The 17,129-nt window shown below is 46.8% G+C and overlaps 1 protein-coding gene across 2 annotated transcripts in view; it reads left to right on the top strand.

Annotated features, from left to right (window-relative positions):
• The first annotated feature begins 4,192 nt into the window (after positions 1-4,192).
• LOC111268812 (uncharacterized) overlaps positions 4,193-17,129 on the top strand; it is a 31,313-nt gene continuing 18,376 nt past the window's right edge. Inside the window, exon 1 of one of the 2 annotated variants that reach the window (XM_022848014.1) lies at positions 4,193-4,325. In XM_022848014.1, coding sequence (XP_022703749.1) covers positions 4,263-4,325 — 63 coding nt within the window. In that variant the 5' untranslated portion in view covers positions 4,193-4,262. Of the gene's footprint in view, positions 7,404-17,129 lie in introns of both variants that reach the window. The other variant, XM_022848016.2, reaches the window with a different exon arrangement.

The following is a 17,129-nucleotide window of genomic DNA, read 5'->3' as shown; positions in this document are numbered from 1 at the left end:
TGGTACTGACATATATATATATATATATATATATATATATATATATATATATGAAAATGACGTATTTTTTTGTAAAAATCTACACAGATTCGCAAGTTATGTTATCGATCCTCCACGCATCTGCTGGGACGTTTCACTGACATACGCATGACATCAGCGGGCTCTCGAGAGAACATATATAAGGCTATGGCGCGCCAGTGCGTTAATCACCGTACTCCGAGCGTTACCTATGAAACTTCGTTTCACAGTAGATCACAGTGTGAATTATAGGAATTTTACATGCTAAGCAAAACTGTAGCAAGTTGTATAAGGAAACTTTTGTCACTTCGACCTGAAGATATTGAAAAATGATAGTTTTGCGCAACTTGAACCGGATGTTTCATAGCTGTAAGCCGTTGCAGGTTTTTGGCTTCTAATGACTTGAGATATTGGACTGGGTTGGCAGCCAACTTTAGCAAACGCTAGAGGAAACGTTAGCCGAACATATAGCTCATACATATAGAGGAATCGAGGGTGCTTCCGATGCAACGCGAGTTCAAATTCTATCTGAGCTGTTTGGCAGAGTTAAACACAACCCAGGCGAGTGCTGCGACACTGAAGCCCTATCAATGATAACCGTCGACCACTAGCCTACTGAAATTAAATCAGACTGAAGGAAGGTCCCCTATAAAAATGCAGGAACTAGAAATCGCAAGCTGATTGAATAAATAGCTCTTGAAAATAAAAGAAGAATTGCTCAAAAACGAACCCAGTACTTCGACTAGTAGCCAGAAGGATATTAGATCCCGAGTTGCTAAAACACTCCGAAACCCAAACAATTAATAGAAGGCGAACGAAAAAAAATCAATCTAACGAACAGTTTACATCTTAGGAAGATCTAAAAATCAAATAAGAAAATAAAATCGATGTCAAGAAGGGTTTCAAACAAAAAAAAAGATACTGCGAATCTGAAAAGAATAAAAAAAATTTGCCGAAAAAGAAATTCTCATCGAAGTCAAAATTACTGAGACGTGTCAACCAGAGTAACAAAACAAGGTAATCGTGTGTTTCTAATCGAAATGAGTTAGAATTATGGTTGACAACGTTGACGGCAATCAAAAGGAACCAAGGGGTTTTCTGCTTCCGAAATCTATTTGTGGGCACCACGCCGCATCGAGTTTGGGTACTTTACCGAATACCACTTCGGAGGATACTCATGGGTTCAACCCAAAGATGCTCAGGTCTATAGTGGAAGCTACAAGTTCAAGCTCATTTTATGCAGGAAAGAGGCACGTTTTCCACAGAATGAAGATGAACACGGCGAGATTGGTTAGTTTATCTTGTATTGGGGAGAGCGATGGCTGCTTACCTTACCTGAAACTGTCGCTGTTTAAAAACCGACAGCAAGAAATGCCTCAGGGTCACGAACCGTTATCCTCTGTGCTTTTGGCATCTCGAAAGATAAGAATCAGGGAGGTGGACTCGTGCCCATAAAAACCATCTGCAGAAATTAAATGAAGGCTTCCAACTTATGGCTTATAATTTTTAAAAAGTTATGAAATGTTGGTTTGACTAGCCAGATACTATACGTATACAGTACACATACAGTCAGTGACTTTTTGGTAAATATTATACGCGATCATATGACACATCTACATTATGTTCTCGTATCTCGTCTTTCATTATCTTATTATATCAAAGCAATTCAAACCAAAGCTGTACAATAGAGTTTTTCAACAATTTATATTTGACTTTACCACCACCGGTTAGCTTAACTATAAGAGAGCGGAATAATGGCAATTTATGATTTTATGACACTTTATTTAATTTTTTCACTTTTGTGTCCTTTTATTTCATCAGTCCAAGTTTCGCTTTCCCCAATATGCGTCTATGTTGGTAAGTATATGAATATAAACTGTAGACACTCAAGTATAAACTTGCCCTCGAGGCTGTGCATGGATCATACTTATCGCACCGCCATAACGTAATACACAGTTTACTTCCCTTCTTATCGTATTGTATACAGAAGGGTCAATGCATTGCATGAAATTCCGGGCCCACACCAAAATATGGCAGTACGAAATATTAGAAGCAGAAAAAAGGCGCAGGTTAGTAAAGCAAATTGGCAAAGCGGACCTTTTTGTACGAAAATAGCTTTCGGAAAACGATGCCTAATACGAGAAGCTCGAAATTAGTATTTCTCGTGATTTCTAGTATTTCTAGTGATTTCACACAGTATTTCTCAGGCAATCTTAAAAAAAAGCGATCAAGTGGCATTGTTGTAAAATAATTACAAAGCTTTATCATTACAAATATGGAAAAATTTTAAAGTTAACTATGTAAACTTTGAGAAGCATGAATTTTTTTATGGCCATCATACTTATGATAGTACTCACGAGATGATAGTAGTCAACTTAGCAGATATAACTTTATTAGCCATACGCTCGGGACTTTGCCTCCTGTATGTTGAGAACTGTTGAAATAACCTTTTTCCGTTATCTATTGCTGCGAGAGTATACTGTTTAATAAAACTGGTTTTTTCATTGTCCTACGCAAAGTAATTTATGTAAGTCTTAACAATACAAACGTTTTTCTTGACAATTCCACAGCAAGTGGTACTGTTCATTGGCAGTAATGGCACTTTTTAAATATCGTACGTGAAGTTGGATGATGTCCACAGGCCTAGGTCATCTGGCCTTTAAGTGTTGATTTACTCCGTCACTAACTTCACAGTAAATAGTGTTTTTCTTCACAGATTTCTGTTTCTCTAAATAAGCTCTTTCTGTTTTATCGATAGTATTCTGAACGGTCTTTCACAGCGATTTCGGATCGGTCGTTCGCGAATGTCTAGATCAGTTCCCGCTACAGAAGCTTAAGCGTGCACTTACCTATTTCTCCATTATTCCGGAACTTTGTAGCTAAAAATCGTACGCTCTCTATTAACATCCATAAGCGTAATTTAATTTCGACTGGAAGCCAGTAACTAAAAACAAGGAATGATTACCACATAGCATATATTCTTTGAAAAACAAGCTGCAATTAAGAATGTATGAAAGGTAGTTGTAAACGTTCTTAAATATCTTTAAAAAATTCTAAAATTGCTATAGCAACAGAGAGTTCCATTTAAGCGTTAAATACTAGAAAGCACAAAAACTATCGATATAACACATTTCTTTCTCGTCTGGAGCATCTAAATACTTGTTCATTTTGTGTTCAAATTTTGTTAATCCCTTCTTAAATTATGTTCTTCCTAATTTCCTGTGTTGGCTTTGCTGTAAACATGAACCATATACCGTTGCGTATTCCTGCGGTATTGGTGAGCTATATTTAGCCCATTGATGCAGTTCTCTGTGTTTGTTTGTTATAAGTGCCTCCGAGGTTATGGTCAACGAAAGGGTCAACGATAATCTCAAAGAAAATAAATTTCATTGGTTTAAAGCTCTGCACTTGAACGCGAACTATAGTAAATTGTAAGTTTATATTTACTTTGAAAGGATTTTATCTATTAACTGCGAGGCATGACCTCCGAATATACCACCCGTACTCGTACCTGAGTAACTATTGTCATTATTATTACAATTCTTATCCACGCTATTCGATAGTCTGCAGAACTCCAAGCACGTTTTCTATATACTAGCTTCCCACTTATGACTATGACTCATTTGGCAACTGTAAACTAAATTTGATCTTAATCTTACCCCGCTTCCAGGCCCAGTCAACGAGTTTGGCGTACACTTTGCTTGCTATCCCCATATTCCAGCCTCAACCAGCACCTGGCCTTTAAGGCATATTTTCCTCTGCCCCTCAGTTCTCTCGTAATCATCTCTCTGTTTTGCCAGCTTCTCTGCCAATCATTCTTCGGGGCCTGAGGCGCGCACCCTCTGGTCGTTTGCAGCACGACCTGCCACAACTAGCCTCAACCTGAACCCCACCGCACATCGACCTGCAGCCCTCAACAGCGTCGGGCCCCATTGTGGCTGCAAGCGGGAGTGCGGAGTAAGATTGACAGTGGAGGAGGAGAGTCTAATCAGCTCGACCATCAGCGTCGACGACAGCTTGAACAGCCTCCACAGCGCTCGGCTGGCCACTGTGCTAATTTAAACCCGGCCTTATTTCGCGCCACTCGTGTCCACCGTGGCGCTGCAGTCATGATCAGCTGAGCAGGTGGCGCTGCTGTCGCCTTCTGTTGTGTTGCCCGTGATGAGTTCTCAGCTAGTGGTGGCTCAGTCTGCATCGGACGGAGGCTGCACCGTTTGTGTGACTCGCTTTTTATGCTTTTATAAATGCAGTGCTCCCCTCATGACATCAAGGAACAGCTAGTGAGGGCTCTCGACCAGGATTACAATGTAAGCGCTTTCTAAGACAATCTCAGAAAGCCCGAAATATCTCGGTTTTGGTTAGGCTAGGCCTAGCGTACTGGCAGGGGCGGCTGCCGGGCAGTTGTCGTAGTAACGCAGCACTCGCTGCTACTACGGCATAATGGCCGTGTGGCCAGGCTCGTGGTGACACCAATGGCAATGCAGGATAAAATTCATCGTGCGATTCTACGCGGATAACATCGTTCTACTGACAAAATTCACAGTTTGCCAGGTGGCCACGGGCCTGCTGCACGTCCACGGTATGCCGCCCGTGCGAAAAACATGGACAGTTGCGAAGTTCGGCCCCGTCGGGAACTTGCGAGTGACTGATGTACAGTGGTGGTCCCCGTGTTTCGCCGAGCACCACTGTCTCTCCTCGGCTCGACACCGCAGCCTGCGCCGCTGCTCGGCGCACACGGCCGCTATGCGACTGCTGTGCTGGGATCGGCGGTGGCTGCCCGAGCGGCGAGGCGCCGACTTGTGTCTGGCGACTTGGCATCACAACCCGCCGCCTCGCATCGCCGCCGCCGCCGTCGTCGTCGTCATCGTCGTCGTCGTCATCGTCGTCGTCGTCGTCGTCGTCGTCGTTTCGCTGTGCCGTGGCTCGTGGCGGCTGTGAGTGGGTTCTGTGTGTGTGTGTGCGTCTGTGTGTGTGTGTGTGTGCGTGTGTGTGTGTGTGCGCGCGCGCGCGAGGGAATGGCTGTGAAGCCATGTGCGAGATTGTGCTGCACGAATCATTGCCGGTGCTATAACTGCTGTCGATGATGATGACGGCGATGATGGTGACTGCGTCGCTACTGCAGAGTGCTTGCTTCGGTGGCTCATTGTCTGGCTGTCGGTGGATGTTAGCCATGGCTGATAGTGTGGCGCGGTGCCGTACCGTGCGGCGTTGTGAAGCGTCGTCCGCCGATCATCGTGCGGGCCCTGCTGCGCCGTGGCACCGGCGTTGTGATGGCTACGGGCAAACTATGGCTGTTCGTTGCGGAAATGGTGGCCGGTTCGGTAGGAGTACTGGTGATATAATTGTGGTCTAGTGGAAGTAAATGGCCGTGGCAGCAGCAACATTCGTATACGTAGTATCCTCGTTAGTTATGGTGGACGTATGAGGAATATAAATTGTTTAAGGTTGCAGTGGTGCTAGCAATAAAATCATATAAACTATAGCAATAGATGGAGAAAAAGATGCCTAGAGGCATTTTGTTCTCGCGGCTTATTTGACGACGGAGAGGCTATGGTCACCCGAGGCTTTAGACATTGTCTGAGCTAGCCAGCACTATATGGTGATTTCACACTATCTAGAAAATTTGATAATACGAATGGTGCAAATGGCAGTATTCGTTTGTACCTATCTTTCGAATTGCCGTATGCAACAGAAAAGTTCTATGCATCGAAAAGAAGAAAAAACCAAGTTATCTAGGTCTGTCGTTGCAACCAGATAAATCAACGGTGACGGACCTAAGACACTGCGGGAGAAGAACGCCATAACGTACATTATGGTGGCTATTGTATGAAGTGGCAAACAGGACCATATGCGTCCCTACGCGTACATGATAAAGCAAATTGTCTAAAGGAGTAACAAATCATCCTTTCATACCACTTAAGTCGGTTGGCCGTTCATTAGAATAACTGAAAATTAGCCATTCGTAAGGTGGTTTTGAGGGGCAGACGTGCTTCACCGATGAGCTAGAACGGTGATGTGCTTTGACTTTTTCAAAGTCTCATGAAAGCTAACCGGCTAAAAGGTACCAAACAGCCTTCCGCGGTCCTAATACGACCAATGGAATCGAATTTATTTTCGCTGCGTGCATATAGAGCCCGATGCCATATTCTCTCATGTTCGACTCGATAACAGATTATAGCTACACGCCCATCTGTTGAAAGTAGACTGAGTATTGCTGACACTGCGGCCACGACCCATTACATTTATTACCTATCACCGAAGTTACTGTAACTGCTGCCGTCGCCTTCTTTAAATCGCATATAATTTCTGAATCAGAGATTGTGCTACCTTTTATATAAACGTATATATATATATATATATAATTAAAAATAGAGAAAAATTAGTACTAGTGGTGTTATGGTTTTGCGTCGTGTTAACTATAATTGAATCGGGCGTAACCCTTAGCATGTGCCGACATTGGGGTGCTAGCTGAAATTATATGGAAATTTCTTGCATACCTGTTTGCAACACATTTTGACTTTTCGGCCATTGAGAGCTGCCTGTTTCCTGGCTGATGTCACTGTTGTTGCGTTGTTCGTTCATTGCTAGCGGCTATAAAATAAACGTAGCCGACCTATACCAGACCATGCTGTTGTGGATTTTTCTTCTGTGAAGTAATCGATATGAACTACATATTCTGTATATGTATGACCTCTCTGCGTGCGTAGGAGTTTATGGGCACACAAATCTGTACCTCTATATATATATGTATAGGGGTACTTATATATGTATTACTTACGAACAGTGTGTGAATTAATGGATTCTAATTATGATTAGCCTTGCCGGAAAACACCTGCAATGAGCGTGTCCAGCCAGTGCTTGTTTGAGCGTGTAGCTTGGGTTGTTGTTGATGACGATGATGGCGGCGACGGCCATTGCGCACGTGAAGTCTTGACGCCTGACCCATATTAGCCTATGGCCGTGTAGCGACACGGCAATGGCGGCGGCCGCTCTAGCAACGGCAGTAGCGATAGCGGGGTCGTCAACTTTAGCCGAGACGTCCCTCGAAGTTTTCCTGTCGCCCCATACGTGGTTGAGTGTTTCGTGTGCGGTTACATTGTCCACCGCTACGACGATCCCCGTCCAACAGGGCAAGTTCAGTTTTGTTGTTGCTGGGTGGCTTATTTTTGGATCGTGTGATTGAGATTCTGCGATCCAGTGTGTACGGGGCGTGTAGCCACCGGAAGCAAGCTAAACCGGAAAGGAAGAAGCATACGAAAAATATAACAAAAAAGAAAAATGTTCGTTTACAACTGAATAAATTCTCCTCAAATTTTTGACACCCATAACTTCTCTGGTATTCTCTGTTGCGTCAGTTCTCCTTAATTGTAAAGCACGCGTCAACGGTGAGTACCATCGCCAATCTCTACCCATTTACCCCTGGGCAAAACGCTACAGAGCAACAAATCTGTAGAAAGAAGAAGTGCTGCTGCTACGACATCCTCAATCTAATCTTTAATCTTTGTTATCCCGTCGTAAGCATATACTATATTTATCATTTTTTACCAGCTTGCCGATGCTAGCTATGCTACTGCTACTGCGACTTTATTGTGTGGTACGTTAGTGTTGGGGAGTTTGTTTCGCTACGGTGTTGATCGCAGCGTTGTAGAAACGCTGTTGCGGTGTTACTGTTAATACCACTATGCCATAAACTACTGATTGTTTCTGCTCTCGGCGTCGATCGATACTCCGCTGCAATATGCTGCTACTTCGTTGTTCTTCTTACGGGGTGAACGGATCGGGGCAAGCACCGGGGCAGGCAAGCCGAGCTGGCCGTTGCAAGTCGCCTGCGCTGGCGCTACCGCCTCATCGATAAGCAGAGCTGTTTTGCTGTTTTAGGCAGTGTTTCGTCGATCGACGACGAGAACAGCTGGCATCGGTATTGACTACGACGGCGACGTGGACGTCGGATGTTGGTTTGACTCGCGCTGTTTTAGCCACGGTGGCGTGGTCTGTGCTGCTTGTGGCACGATTGTGCGTCGGTCTACTATTGCCGACCAAGCGAGCCAGTTGATGTCCTGTGGACTTACTCGTGTCATGTTGCCATGAGAACAGCGTTAGCTTATTGACTGTGTATATGTTGCGCGGTTTGCGTTCAACGCCAGCGACAGCGGCACCAGTCAGTTGCTAGCCGCGACGACACACCGTTGATAGCATTAGTACCCCTTCATGCTGCTAAAAAAAACTACTAACAGTAATAATAGCAGCAGCAGCGCTCGTGGTGGTCAATCGTGGTACTGTTGGTAAAAGTATAGCAAATATAAGCCGTGTCGCTGTAACCCTCGGCTGGCGTACCAGCGAAGACAACAGCTTTGCTCAGCGTTGTCGTGTTTGCGCCGTCTGCTGCCGCCGCTGGCGGCGGTATGTTTGGTCCTGACTAGGGGTGGATGGCCGGGCTGCCGCCTAATAGCTGCTGCTGCCACTGCCGAAAGCGAGCTGCCAGTAGCTGCTCGGTTCTTCAACTACGCTGCTGCTTTGCCGGGACCCGCCCGGCCAACGAACGGCGAGTGGCGGACAATGAAGCTGGCTCCCGCCGCCTTTCGCCGCCTCGTGCCGCCAGCTCAGCCGAGTGGCGTCTCGGTTGTGTTCGTCTGACTCTGCTCGAAGCTTCTGACGGCGCATGTGTTGGCGCTGCGAGTCGGCCAGAGGCTCCGGGCTGCTGCTGCTACGAGCGCTGTCGGTTGAGTTAGTCGGTTATAGCTGCAACGATAGTGGCAGCTTCGCCTGGCGGCCCATAGTCTGCTATCCTGCCGCTGATCTTTACACAGCAACAGAGGCTCGAGCAGCACTAGTCGTGTGTGTGAGTCTCGGCATGCAGGAGCGCCGAGGCCGCTCTCGGCAACCCAGTCGAGCGCCGGCCAACGACGATCCATCGGTAAATGCACGCGAAGTGCTGAATCTGCTAGTCGATCGTCAAGAAACACAAGTTTTGCTCGTTGACTGCCAGGAGCAAGAGTAGGAGGAAAGCCTGCAGCCATGTAGTACGGCCAACTGGCCAGCTAGCCAGTCCAAGGAAGGCAAAACATAGCGCGACGGAAGCAGCCCAGGTGAAGCGTTGTGGCTAGACAGCGAAACTTAGTCCGCTGGGGCGCAGAGTGCTGGGCTGAGCTGGTACACCGCGTGTGGAAGGGCGAGCGAGCATCATTGCCACGGGTGTGCGCCCTCCTGCGAGGCCCGCTTGGGCCTAATGGAGTGGCGAGTTGTCCCCCAGTGGCCCGCTACGTGGTCCTTTCCCCCGCTGACTGGTGAGGGCGTTGCCATGACGACGACAATTCGTTGTCCCACCGCTGCTGGACTCTGCTCCTTTGACGCAGAGCTGCGCCGCCTTCCGCTAAACGACCCTGTAGTTGAGACAGCGACCGAGCCAGCGGAGTCGATAATAAGTGACGGCCAAGCAGCAAAAGGCGAACGACTCCTCGATTCGCAGCAGAGCTAGAAAGGCCCATCTGGCAGCAACCAGCAAGCCAAATAACGCTACGAGCAACGAAAGGCAGTAGCAGCGATAGCAGAAGACGAACAGCCATAGAGCAGCATATCCAGTCGTGGGTCGATAAAGACAGCAGTTAATGGGAGCTAGCAACAACCATTGCTATCATCAGGGCCCAGTTTAGTATGCACTACCATTACAGCCAACTTAGCTAGCTAGCTTGACAGCAGCAGGAGATAGGCGACGACGATGACGCTGCTAGTAGTATTAGTTGCTGCTCTATGCCGAACCAGCAGCAGCAGCAGCATCGACAGCGTGAGCTGGCGGTACTGTTGTTTCGTATTGACTCGACAGCAACGAAAATACACAGCAGACAAGAAACGAATTACGAACTACATAGTCTACACACAGTTGGTATTACGCGGAGTTCGAATGGTCGGCAGCGAGCTAGGTGGCTTGACCTGAGTTAGTTAGGCCTGCTATAGCGTTGGCGGTCGCGACAGTAGTAGCCGTGACTATGCTTTGTCGATTGCACAGGCGACATCTTTCAAAACAGGATTCTATGGTATAGCTTACTCGTATGGGCTGCGGCGTTAGCAGCGAGGTTCAGACAGCTTGTGTTTGTGCCTCGTTTCAGCTGGTGCTGTCGACATTAGCTTGCCTGCCTGGCTGGCTGCCTGCCTGCCTGCCTGCCTGCCTGGTTCCCTTCTTCCTGTTGACTGTGGATTGCAGCCCAGGCTTCTCGGCGTTTATGCTTTTGTTCGCTGCCTATGGAGTAAACTGTGTAGCGAACTGGCTAGTTGACCGACGCGGCCGGACGAACAAACTGTACAAAAATGTCGCATATTAACATGGTTAAATGGTGATACCAATGCATTCGAAATAGGTAAATAGATAGCTAGATTGTGCATAGGTAGATGGATATTATTTTCAGGCAAATACAGTGAGCGGTACCACTATATGGGATAATGCGAACCTTGATTAAGTCGATAGAAATACCAATGGAGGCAGCTATAGACAAAAGAGGTTACCGTCCCACTTGACCACAGCCAAGGAGGGAAGTGTTAGCGTGTTCTACTAAATTTTTTTAAAGAGAACTACCGATATTGTCAATTACATTGCTAGTATGGCCACCAGATTCCCAGACCGATTTACAACGCCTCCTTGCTATGAGCAGTGACATCGTTTATCCATCTGTATATTAATTGTATTGTTATTATGATGATGCATAATTTTTCCGTCATGCTTCTGGTAATCGCTTTCATCATCATCGTCGCCAGGTAGCCGTGACAACATCTGGCAACACCCACTGGCGCTTTCATATCTGCGTATTTGGTTGCCGATGAGCGAAGGCAACGATGCAGGCAATGGCTGATGGCGACAGCAAAACGACCAGGCCAACATCCATGGCAAGGCATAACAGTCTACAGCAGCAGCACGCACAGGAAAAGATAAATAGCGTTGTGTTTGAAGCAACAACTAATGTATGGGACGCAGACGCAGCAGCGTAGCTTTCCGGCCCAACTCTGATTCTAGTCAGTCGTCGAAACAGCCAGCATGCATGAGGCAAGCTGAGAAAGAGCGACGCGTCGATTGCGACAGAAACAGTTATGCCAGTGCCTCTGTCAGCCTCCAGCTAAATTACTGCTGGTTACATGGCCTATTGTCGGACACACCACAGCCAGCTAGCAAGCAAACGCTGTCGATATAGACGCGTTTTTCTCTGTGCCAACAGCGGCTGAAAACGGGCGACACCGGCCGACGAACCGACGGGCGACACCGGCCGACGATCTGTCGCTTACCGGAGTAGTAGTAGTAGTAGTAGTAGTAGTTTGTCGTTGTTGTTGTTACAGCAGTTACAGGGACTTTGAGGACTTTGACGCGCGCGCTCCCAGCTAAAACCGACCCACGTTTGTAGCAGTTCGTGCTTATGCCATCATTGGTATTCCCCGTACAGCTGTCCAGTTATTAGCAGTGACTACGTATCGCAAATGTTCCTGCTGCTGTGCGCGAAGGGGACCATCGAAGGCTATAGGTGGTGGCTTACGTTTGGGCTTCTACATAGCATAGGATACGATATAAAAAAGCTTTGTACGAAGCTGACAAACTTAGCTTTTTGACGATCTCCGGCCACAGTGAGTGCGCAAACCGGCGAATTGGAGAAAACAACACCGGCAACAGCAGTAGTAATGCATAATTTGTGCAAGTGAATGTCGGTGGTTGTATTTGATGAAAAAGATCTGTGTGCGCGGATCGATCTCCTCATTCAACTGGTTACCACGAACACACCTCTGCTCTGTTAGTAGCGGTGGTTCCAGTAGCCGATTATATACATGGATGTACGTCTTTTTCCTCCCTGGTGCACTAGCAGGTAATGCTATTGTGGTGCAGTTGTTGTAACGGTTTCCGATTAATTGGAGCCGTTTCAGTAACTGCGAACCTTCATCCGGTGCCAACGAAGAATGTGGCATTCGGCTATATCAGTGTTTGCTTTCATTAGACCCCTATCAATCATCGGTCGCGGACATTTAATTGCGTACTTATAACTGCTGCCTGCTACTGGCAAGGCAGTCAGTTGCGGATTGACAGACCGCGTGTCTGCTTGTACTATGTCTTCCAGTCGATCAGCGATAGACAGAAGGGACTGACCGTCTGGAACAGGCTGAACCGCAGCTATCGTCGTGTCTATAGTAGTAGATTTAATAGCGGTAGCGATAGTAGCTTTTTCTCACTATCTATTGCACGTTGACAATTAACGTGAATGGGCCAGTAGTAAGCGGCTCGCCTACCTGCAACACAGTGTACTATCCTCTTTGAATACGGTCTTGTTGCTGCTCTTCTAGTTAATTCATGCCATCATCGAGATGCTGGCATTAGCCGCAGCAGCCGCGTTCGGCAATTGTTCAGCCTGTCGTCATGAGCAGACCGAACCAAGAGCTGTATTATTATTGTTGAATTGGATAGGTGGCTGTTGTACTCTAGCTACTAAACAGAAAAAAAAACTCCGGGCTCGTGGATATGCAGCAGCAGCAGCAGCATGTTAGAATAGCGGTAGCGGTAGCGGCAGTGCCGTATTGGTCAACGTTATCACTTAAGCATTCCTATTATTATAGTTGCTACCGCTGTTAACTGATGTCTTATCGCAATGAATTAGCAGAGATATCCTTCCAGGCAGTAGTTGCCGCTAACTTCAATTCACCAAAGCGGCATACGACAATGCTATTGTGCGTGTGGCCCCGTTGAACGCTACGATTAACGGGTGGCTGGTGTGTTCAATTGACTGTGTTGTTTTATAGCTCATGGGCGGCCACGCTAGTGACGAAGATGATGATGATGATGATGATGACGACTGTGATCATAATGGCTATGACCAGAATTTAATAAGATGCGTACAGATATGTCGCGACAAAGGCTCGTACGGATTTATGAAGATGGGCAGCCATTCGCAAGAGTGATCGAGACCAGCAGCAAGCACAGCACAAACAGTTATTTGCTCTGTGTTTACTGTGACGACGACGCCGGGTTGATTTCGACAGCGTTAGAAACATTCTAGCAAAATTGTAGGTCGTCTTATAGTAGATAGTGTAATTCAGATTTCTCTACAATACCGGGACGATCATTGTGCTAAAGAGATGCTGAGACCGGTTGCGGTAGATGTTTTTAGACAGTGAGTTACTGTTCTAAGATGAGGTGTTTGTTCTTCGTGAAGCTGACTGCGCGCGAATCTAATAGCCTCCAAATTGCTGTTTGTGTGTTGTAAAAATTCCAACAGCTTGCCATTGATGTACTAGTCGACAAAGTACATAGTCGAATGTGCAACCCTGTTGTTGATAAGACCTACTGAAATCATGCATATTCTAGCTAAACTCGTATATTGTAGGTAATGTTATTGTATTCTGTTGGTGTAAATTGTTCGATGATACTAGCGGCAATATACAGCTATCATTGACTACATAAAAGCAGAAGCTACGTAAATTTTCTATAAATTTCGTTTCTGTGGAGGTTTGGCTATTTGTTAATTTAGTTTACCTCCGCTTGAAAACAGGATTTTCATATTTGCTCTATTGCTCTACAAGTAATTGTTATAGATTGCTGATGAACAACATATTATCGTTCTTTATCGAACGGGTAGTTTGTCACTGTCGGATAGAAATGAAGTGTCCTAAGTTATGGGCGAAGGACGGAGAAGGTTGAAGCTTAGCCGTGAACACGAGGAACGAGATTATGCCGTTGTATCCTTTATTCATCGATGTAACAAAGATAAACGTTCCTGTTTCTCTCATGCTAAGGTCAATGCCGACCAGCGAATATTGCCCTAATACTATAAATGCGATATTCCAGTCTAGCGCTTGTCTTTTGTTGTCATGAAGATTTTAAGGCTAGTTTTTGGGAAGCGTGTCATTGGCGGCGATGTTCTCGGTGCTATAGTTGTTGTTTGGAGCCGTGACAGCAGCAACGGCAGGTTCTTCTGATTTCAGATGCTGTTCATCTCGTCGTCGTTGTTGTTGCTGCTGCTGCTACTGCTTCTGCTCCTGCTGCTATTTCGATTCAAGAGGTTACTCCCGGACTGCAGTCTCCTGCGACTGACGCTACCGGTGTGCAACGGCGTGATCGACGGCGCTGTCACGACAGCGTCGAAGAAACGGCAATACAAGTCTCGTGCTATCGTTTGGAACAACAGCTGCCGTCGTTACCGCCATAGTCGCTTCGGTCGTTTTCTTGACAAAAAAAACTACTGTGCTAATCAGCTACTTCGTTTTAACCTGATCTTTTTATGAAACCGGCGGCGAATCAGCTGGTTCATTCATTGACAGTGTCTGTTCGTCTCCTAGTCGCTGTTCAGCACTGTCCTATCTGTGAGATGGCCTGTGTATGGCTGTAGCTGTCTGTCTGACAGATGGACGCGGACACATACGCAAGCGCTCGTTTCTTATCCGCTTGCTTCTTTGGTCCGCAGTGTGTCGGCAGTTTTGCGTCCTCTGGCATCCTCGAGGCCAGCTCCACCTTAGCAGCAGCTGGCTTACCATTAGTCGTTGCTTATGGTGGCAAGCGTACGGGCTGTTGCAACAGTAGCAACAATAAGGAGAGGCGCACATTTACCGACGTTATTGTAACGACATGCTACCTAAATGAGCTGACGACGACGACGACGACGACAACAACAGCAGCAGCAGCAGCAGCAGTAATGACAGCGCTATCTACGACGAAGTAACGAGGCCCTTAATAATTATACAATACATTCATGTAGCACGAACAGTAATAACAATACGCCCAGCTGTGACTGATAATAGACACAGTTATAAATCGTGTGCATAGCAGTTTCAAAAAAAAGACAGGAGGGAAAAGGTACAAGTGTTCAATGCTTCAGACGTCTTGCTATCGTGTTGGTGTTCAGAGAAATAATTTTTTGTTGTGCTTAGATGGACTTTGTTATGAAACTGTAACAAGTGGTCATAGAGTGCAATAACTTGTACATAATAGCAGTTTTGTTGCCGCTGCTGCGACAGCGAATCTGTTCTGAACATGAACGTGGCTCGTTAGATTGCAGACATTTCCCTCGCCGGTTTGCCACGACCGTTCGGCTTGTGGCTCACAGGCGCCACCACACTAAATGGCAAAAGGTAGCGGCGGCCATCATAGCGGCTGTAGGATAAGCGTTTCCAGGAGTGGCGCCAGCAGCAGCAGCACTGGCTGTTGTTATATTGTTCAACCAAGAGCAAAAGCAAGCAACAGCGTCGACTCGTTGTAGTAGCGGTGCCAAAAGGCAGCGTCGCATGATGATGAATCGTCGGTCAAAGTCTGCGGCGCCGAGGGCGAGTCGCTGGCCAGCGAGCGGCCATCGTGTGGCTGTTGATGGTTACTGGCGTCAACGCCAAGTCCAGCCAGCACTAAAACCGACGATTGCGGCCTCAGCAGATGCCGTCCATAGCCCTTTATTCTCCCACTCCCTCATCCTGGAATATTTAGATATGCCAGCGGCAACTGGCGACGTAGAGTAACCGATTGTGGTCATTTTGGTTCGTCGGCTGATTCCTGATTCCCGAACTGTTTGTGAGCGCAGTCCGCGCGGCTCAGGCGTTTTCCACCGCGGCCTTCATTGCCAACGCCGTGGCTGCTGTCGCCGCCGTAGCTGTCGTCTTCAACGTTCTTGATCCGGTTTCGCCTTGACTCGCCGCTGCTGGGGACTGGAGCTTCGCGCGAGCCGTGCCAATAACATTTTCAGCGTAGCCGCCTTCTCTTTCGCTTACGAATGAGCTGGTAAGCTGGCTGGCTGGCTGGCTGGCTATATGCTTCCTACCTTCGAGCAACTCGTGGACGAGAACTACTCGTATCACTGCCCTGGCTTCTTCCGCTCAAGTGCAACTGTTAACGACTCGACTGGATGACCTGTGCTTCCACATTAGCGGATACGTACACCGAATTTTTTCGGAGCCTTTCGTCTCGTCCTTTGCGATATGTCTTTACTGGTACTGATCGCATTCTCGGCGGTTGATTTTCAACCAACAGCAAAAACACGCACGTGTCAGTACCGCGGCATTACCACAGTGTTTCTATATGAACTTCACTAGAACGGACTGTTTGTACCACCAGTAACCTTAGTGTCGTAGGTTTCGCTACTGCAATCACGATAACTAACTGCTAGCGCCGAGACGTCGTGGCAGCGGCGGCGGCGGCGGCGCTGGCGGCGGCGTCGAGAGCTGAACTGACGTCGTTGATGTTGCTACCCCAGCTACACTCAGCAGTCAGCTGTTATCTGTTGTTTGTTGATAGTCGTCAGTCAGTGTAATAAGCAGCGGCAGCTGCAGTCGAATTCAAACTGTGTCTCCTCGACTTAACCCAAACGGCGATTGTTGCGTCCACGCTGGTAGCAACAGCAGCGGGCAAAACGCTTTACACAATCCCGGTGCCAACTTAGTGACGCAATTTTACCACGGCCGCGGATTTCAGCCAGCGCCAGCTAGCGAACAGCAGCCAGATGTTCGATATGATAATAGTAACTCAACAACAACAACAACAACTACAATACGTTTGTTCAATTCTTGTTAGTTTTGGCCAATGGCAGATGCTCAGCGATTGTCGGTGCCAGTTCATTTTATGACGGATGTAACACGATAACACACGCAATATTAGACACGCATTGCTTTAAAATGGGCGTTATTTCCTATTTTGTAAGTTTGTTTGACTGATGTATGATGGTATGACGAGTGGAAATACGAATTTCTCTTAGACACCTGTTACAGAAGTGCTATTAGTCTTCCATTCAGCTCCCAGTAATTGGTTCATATATTGTAATGGTTTAAGTCGGTCGCTAACAACACTACTAAAAAAGGCATCTGGTACTTTATTCAATAGTAGTAGTAAAAGTAGTCACCTCGTTCGTGGGGCTGTGTGATATCCTATTTGAGTTTGTCTATACATTTGCACAGCACTATTGGATGTCGCGTTACCGGTGCTTTTATGGCAATAGGGGCGTGCTAGTGGTCGGAAGTTGATCCGAAGCTTGTTTTATCTGCAGTATTCATTCCAAAGTGAAGTTCGTGTTTGTTGTTATGCGATGATTTTATGCTCTCCGGGCCCTTTTGCCACCAATTTGATACACTAGTTACAAACCATAGTACTCAAACAGCACAACAGCCAAGGTGTA

The sequence above is a fragment of the Varroa jacobsoni genome, unplaced genomic scaffold, assembly GCF_002532875.2.
Source record: "Varroa jacobsoni isolate VJ856 unplaced genomic scaffold, vjacob_1.0 scaffold_1322, whole genome shotgun sequence".
In the NCBI taxonomy this organism is placed as follows: domain Eukaryota; kingdom Metazoa; phylum Arthropoda; class Arachnida; order Mesostigmata; family Varroidae; genus Varroa; species Varroa jacobsoni.
The sequence above is the reverse complement of the archived record's forward strand: the minus strand, read 5'-3'. Positions and strand labels throughout refer to the sequence as shown.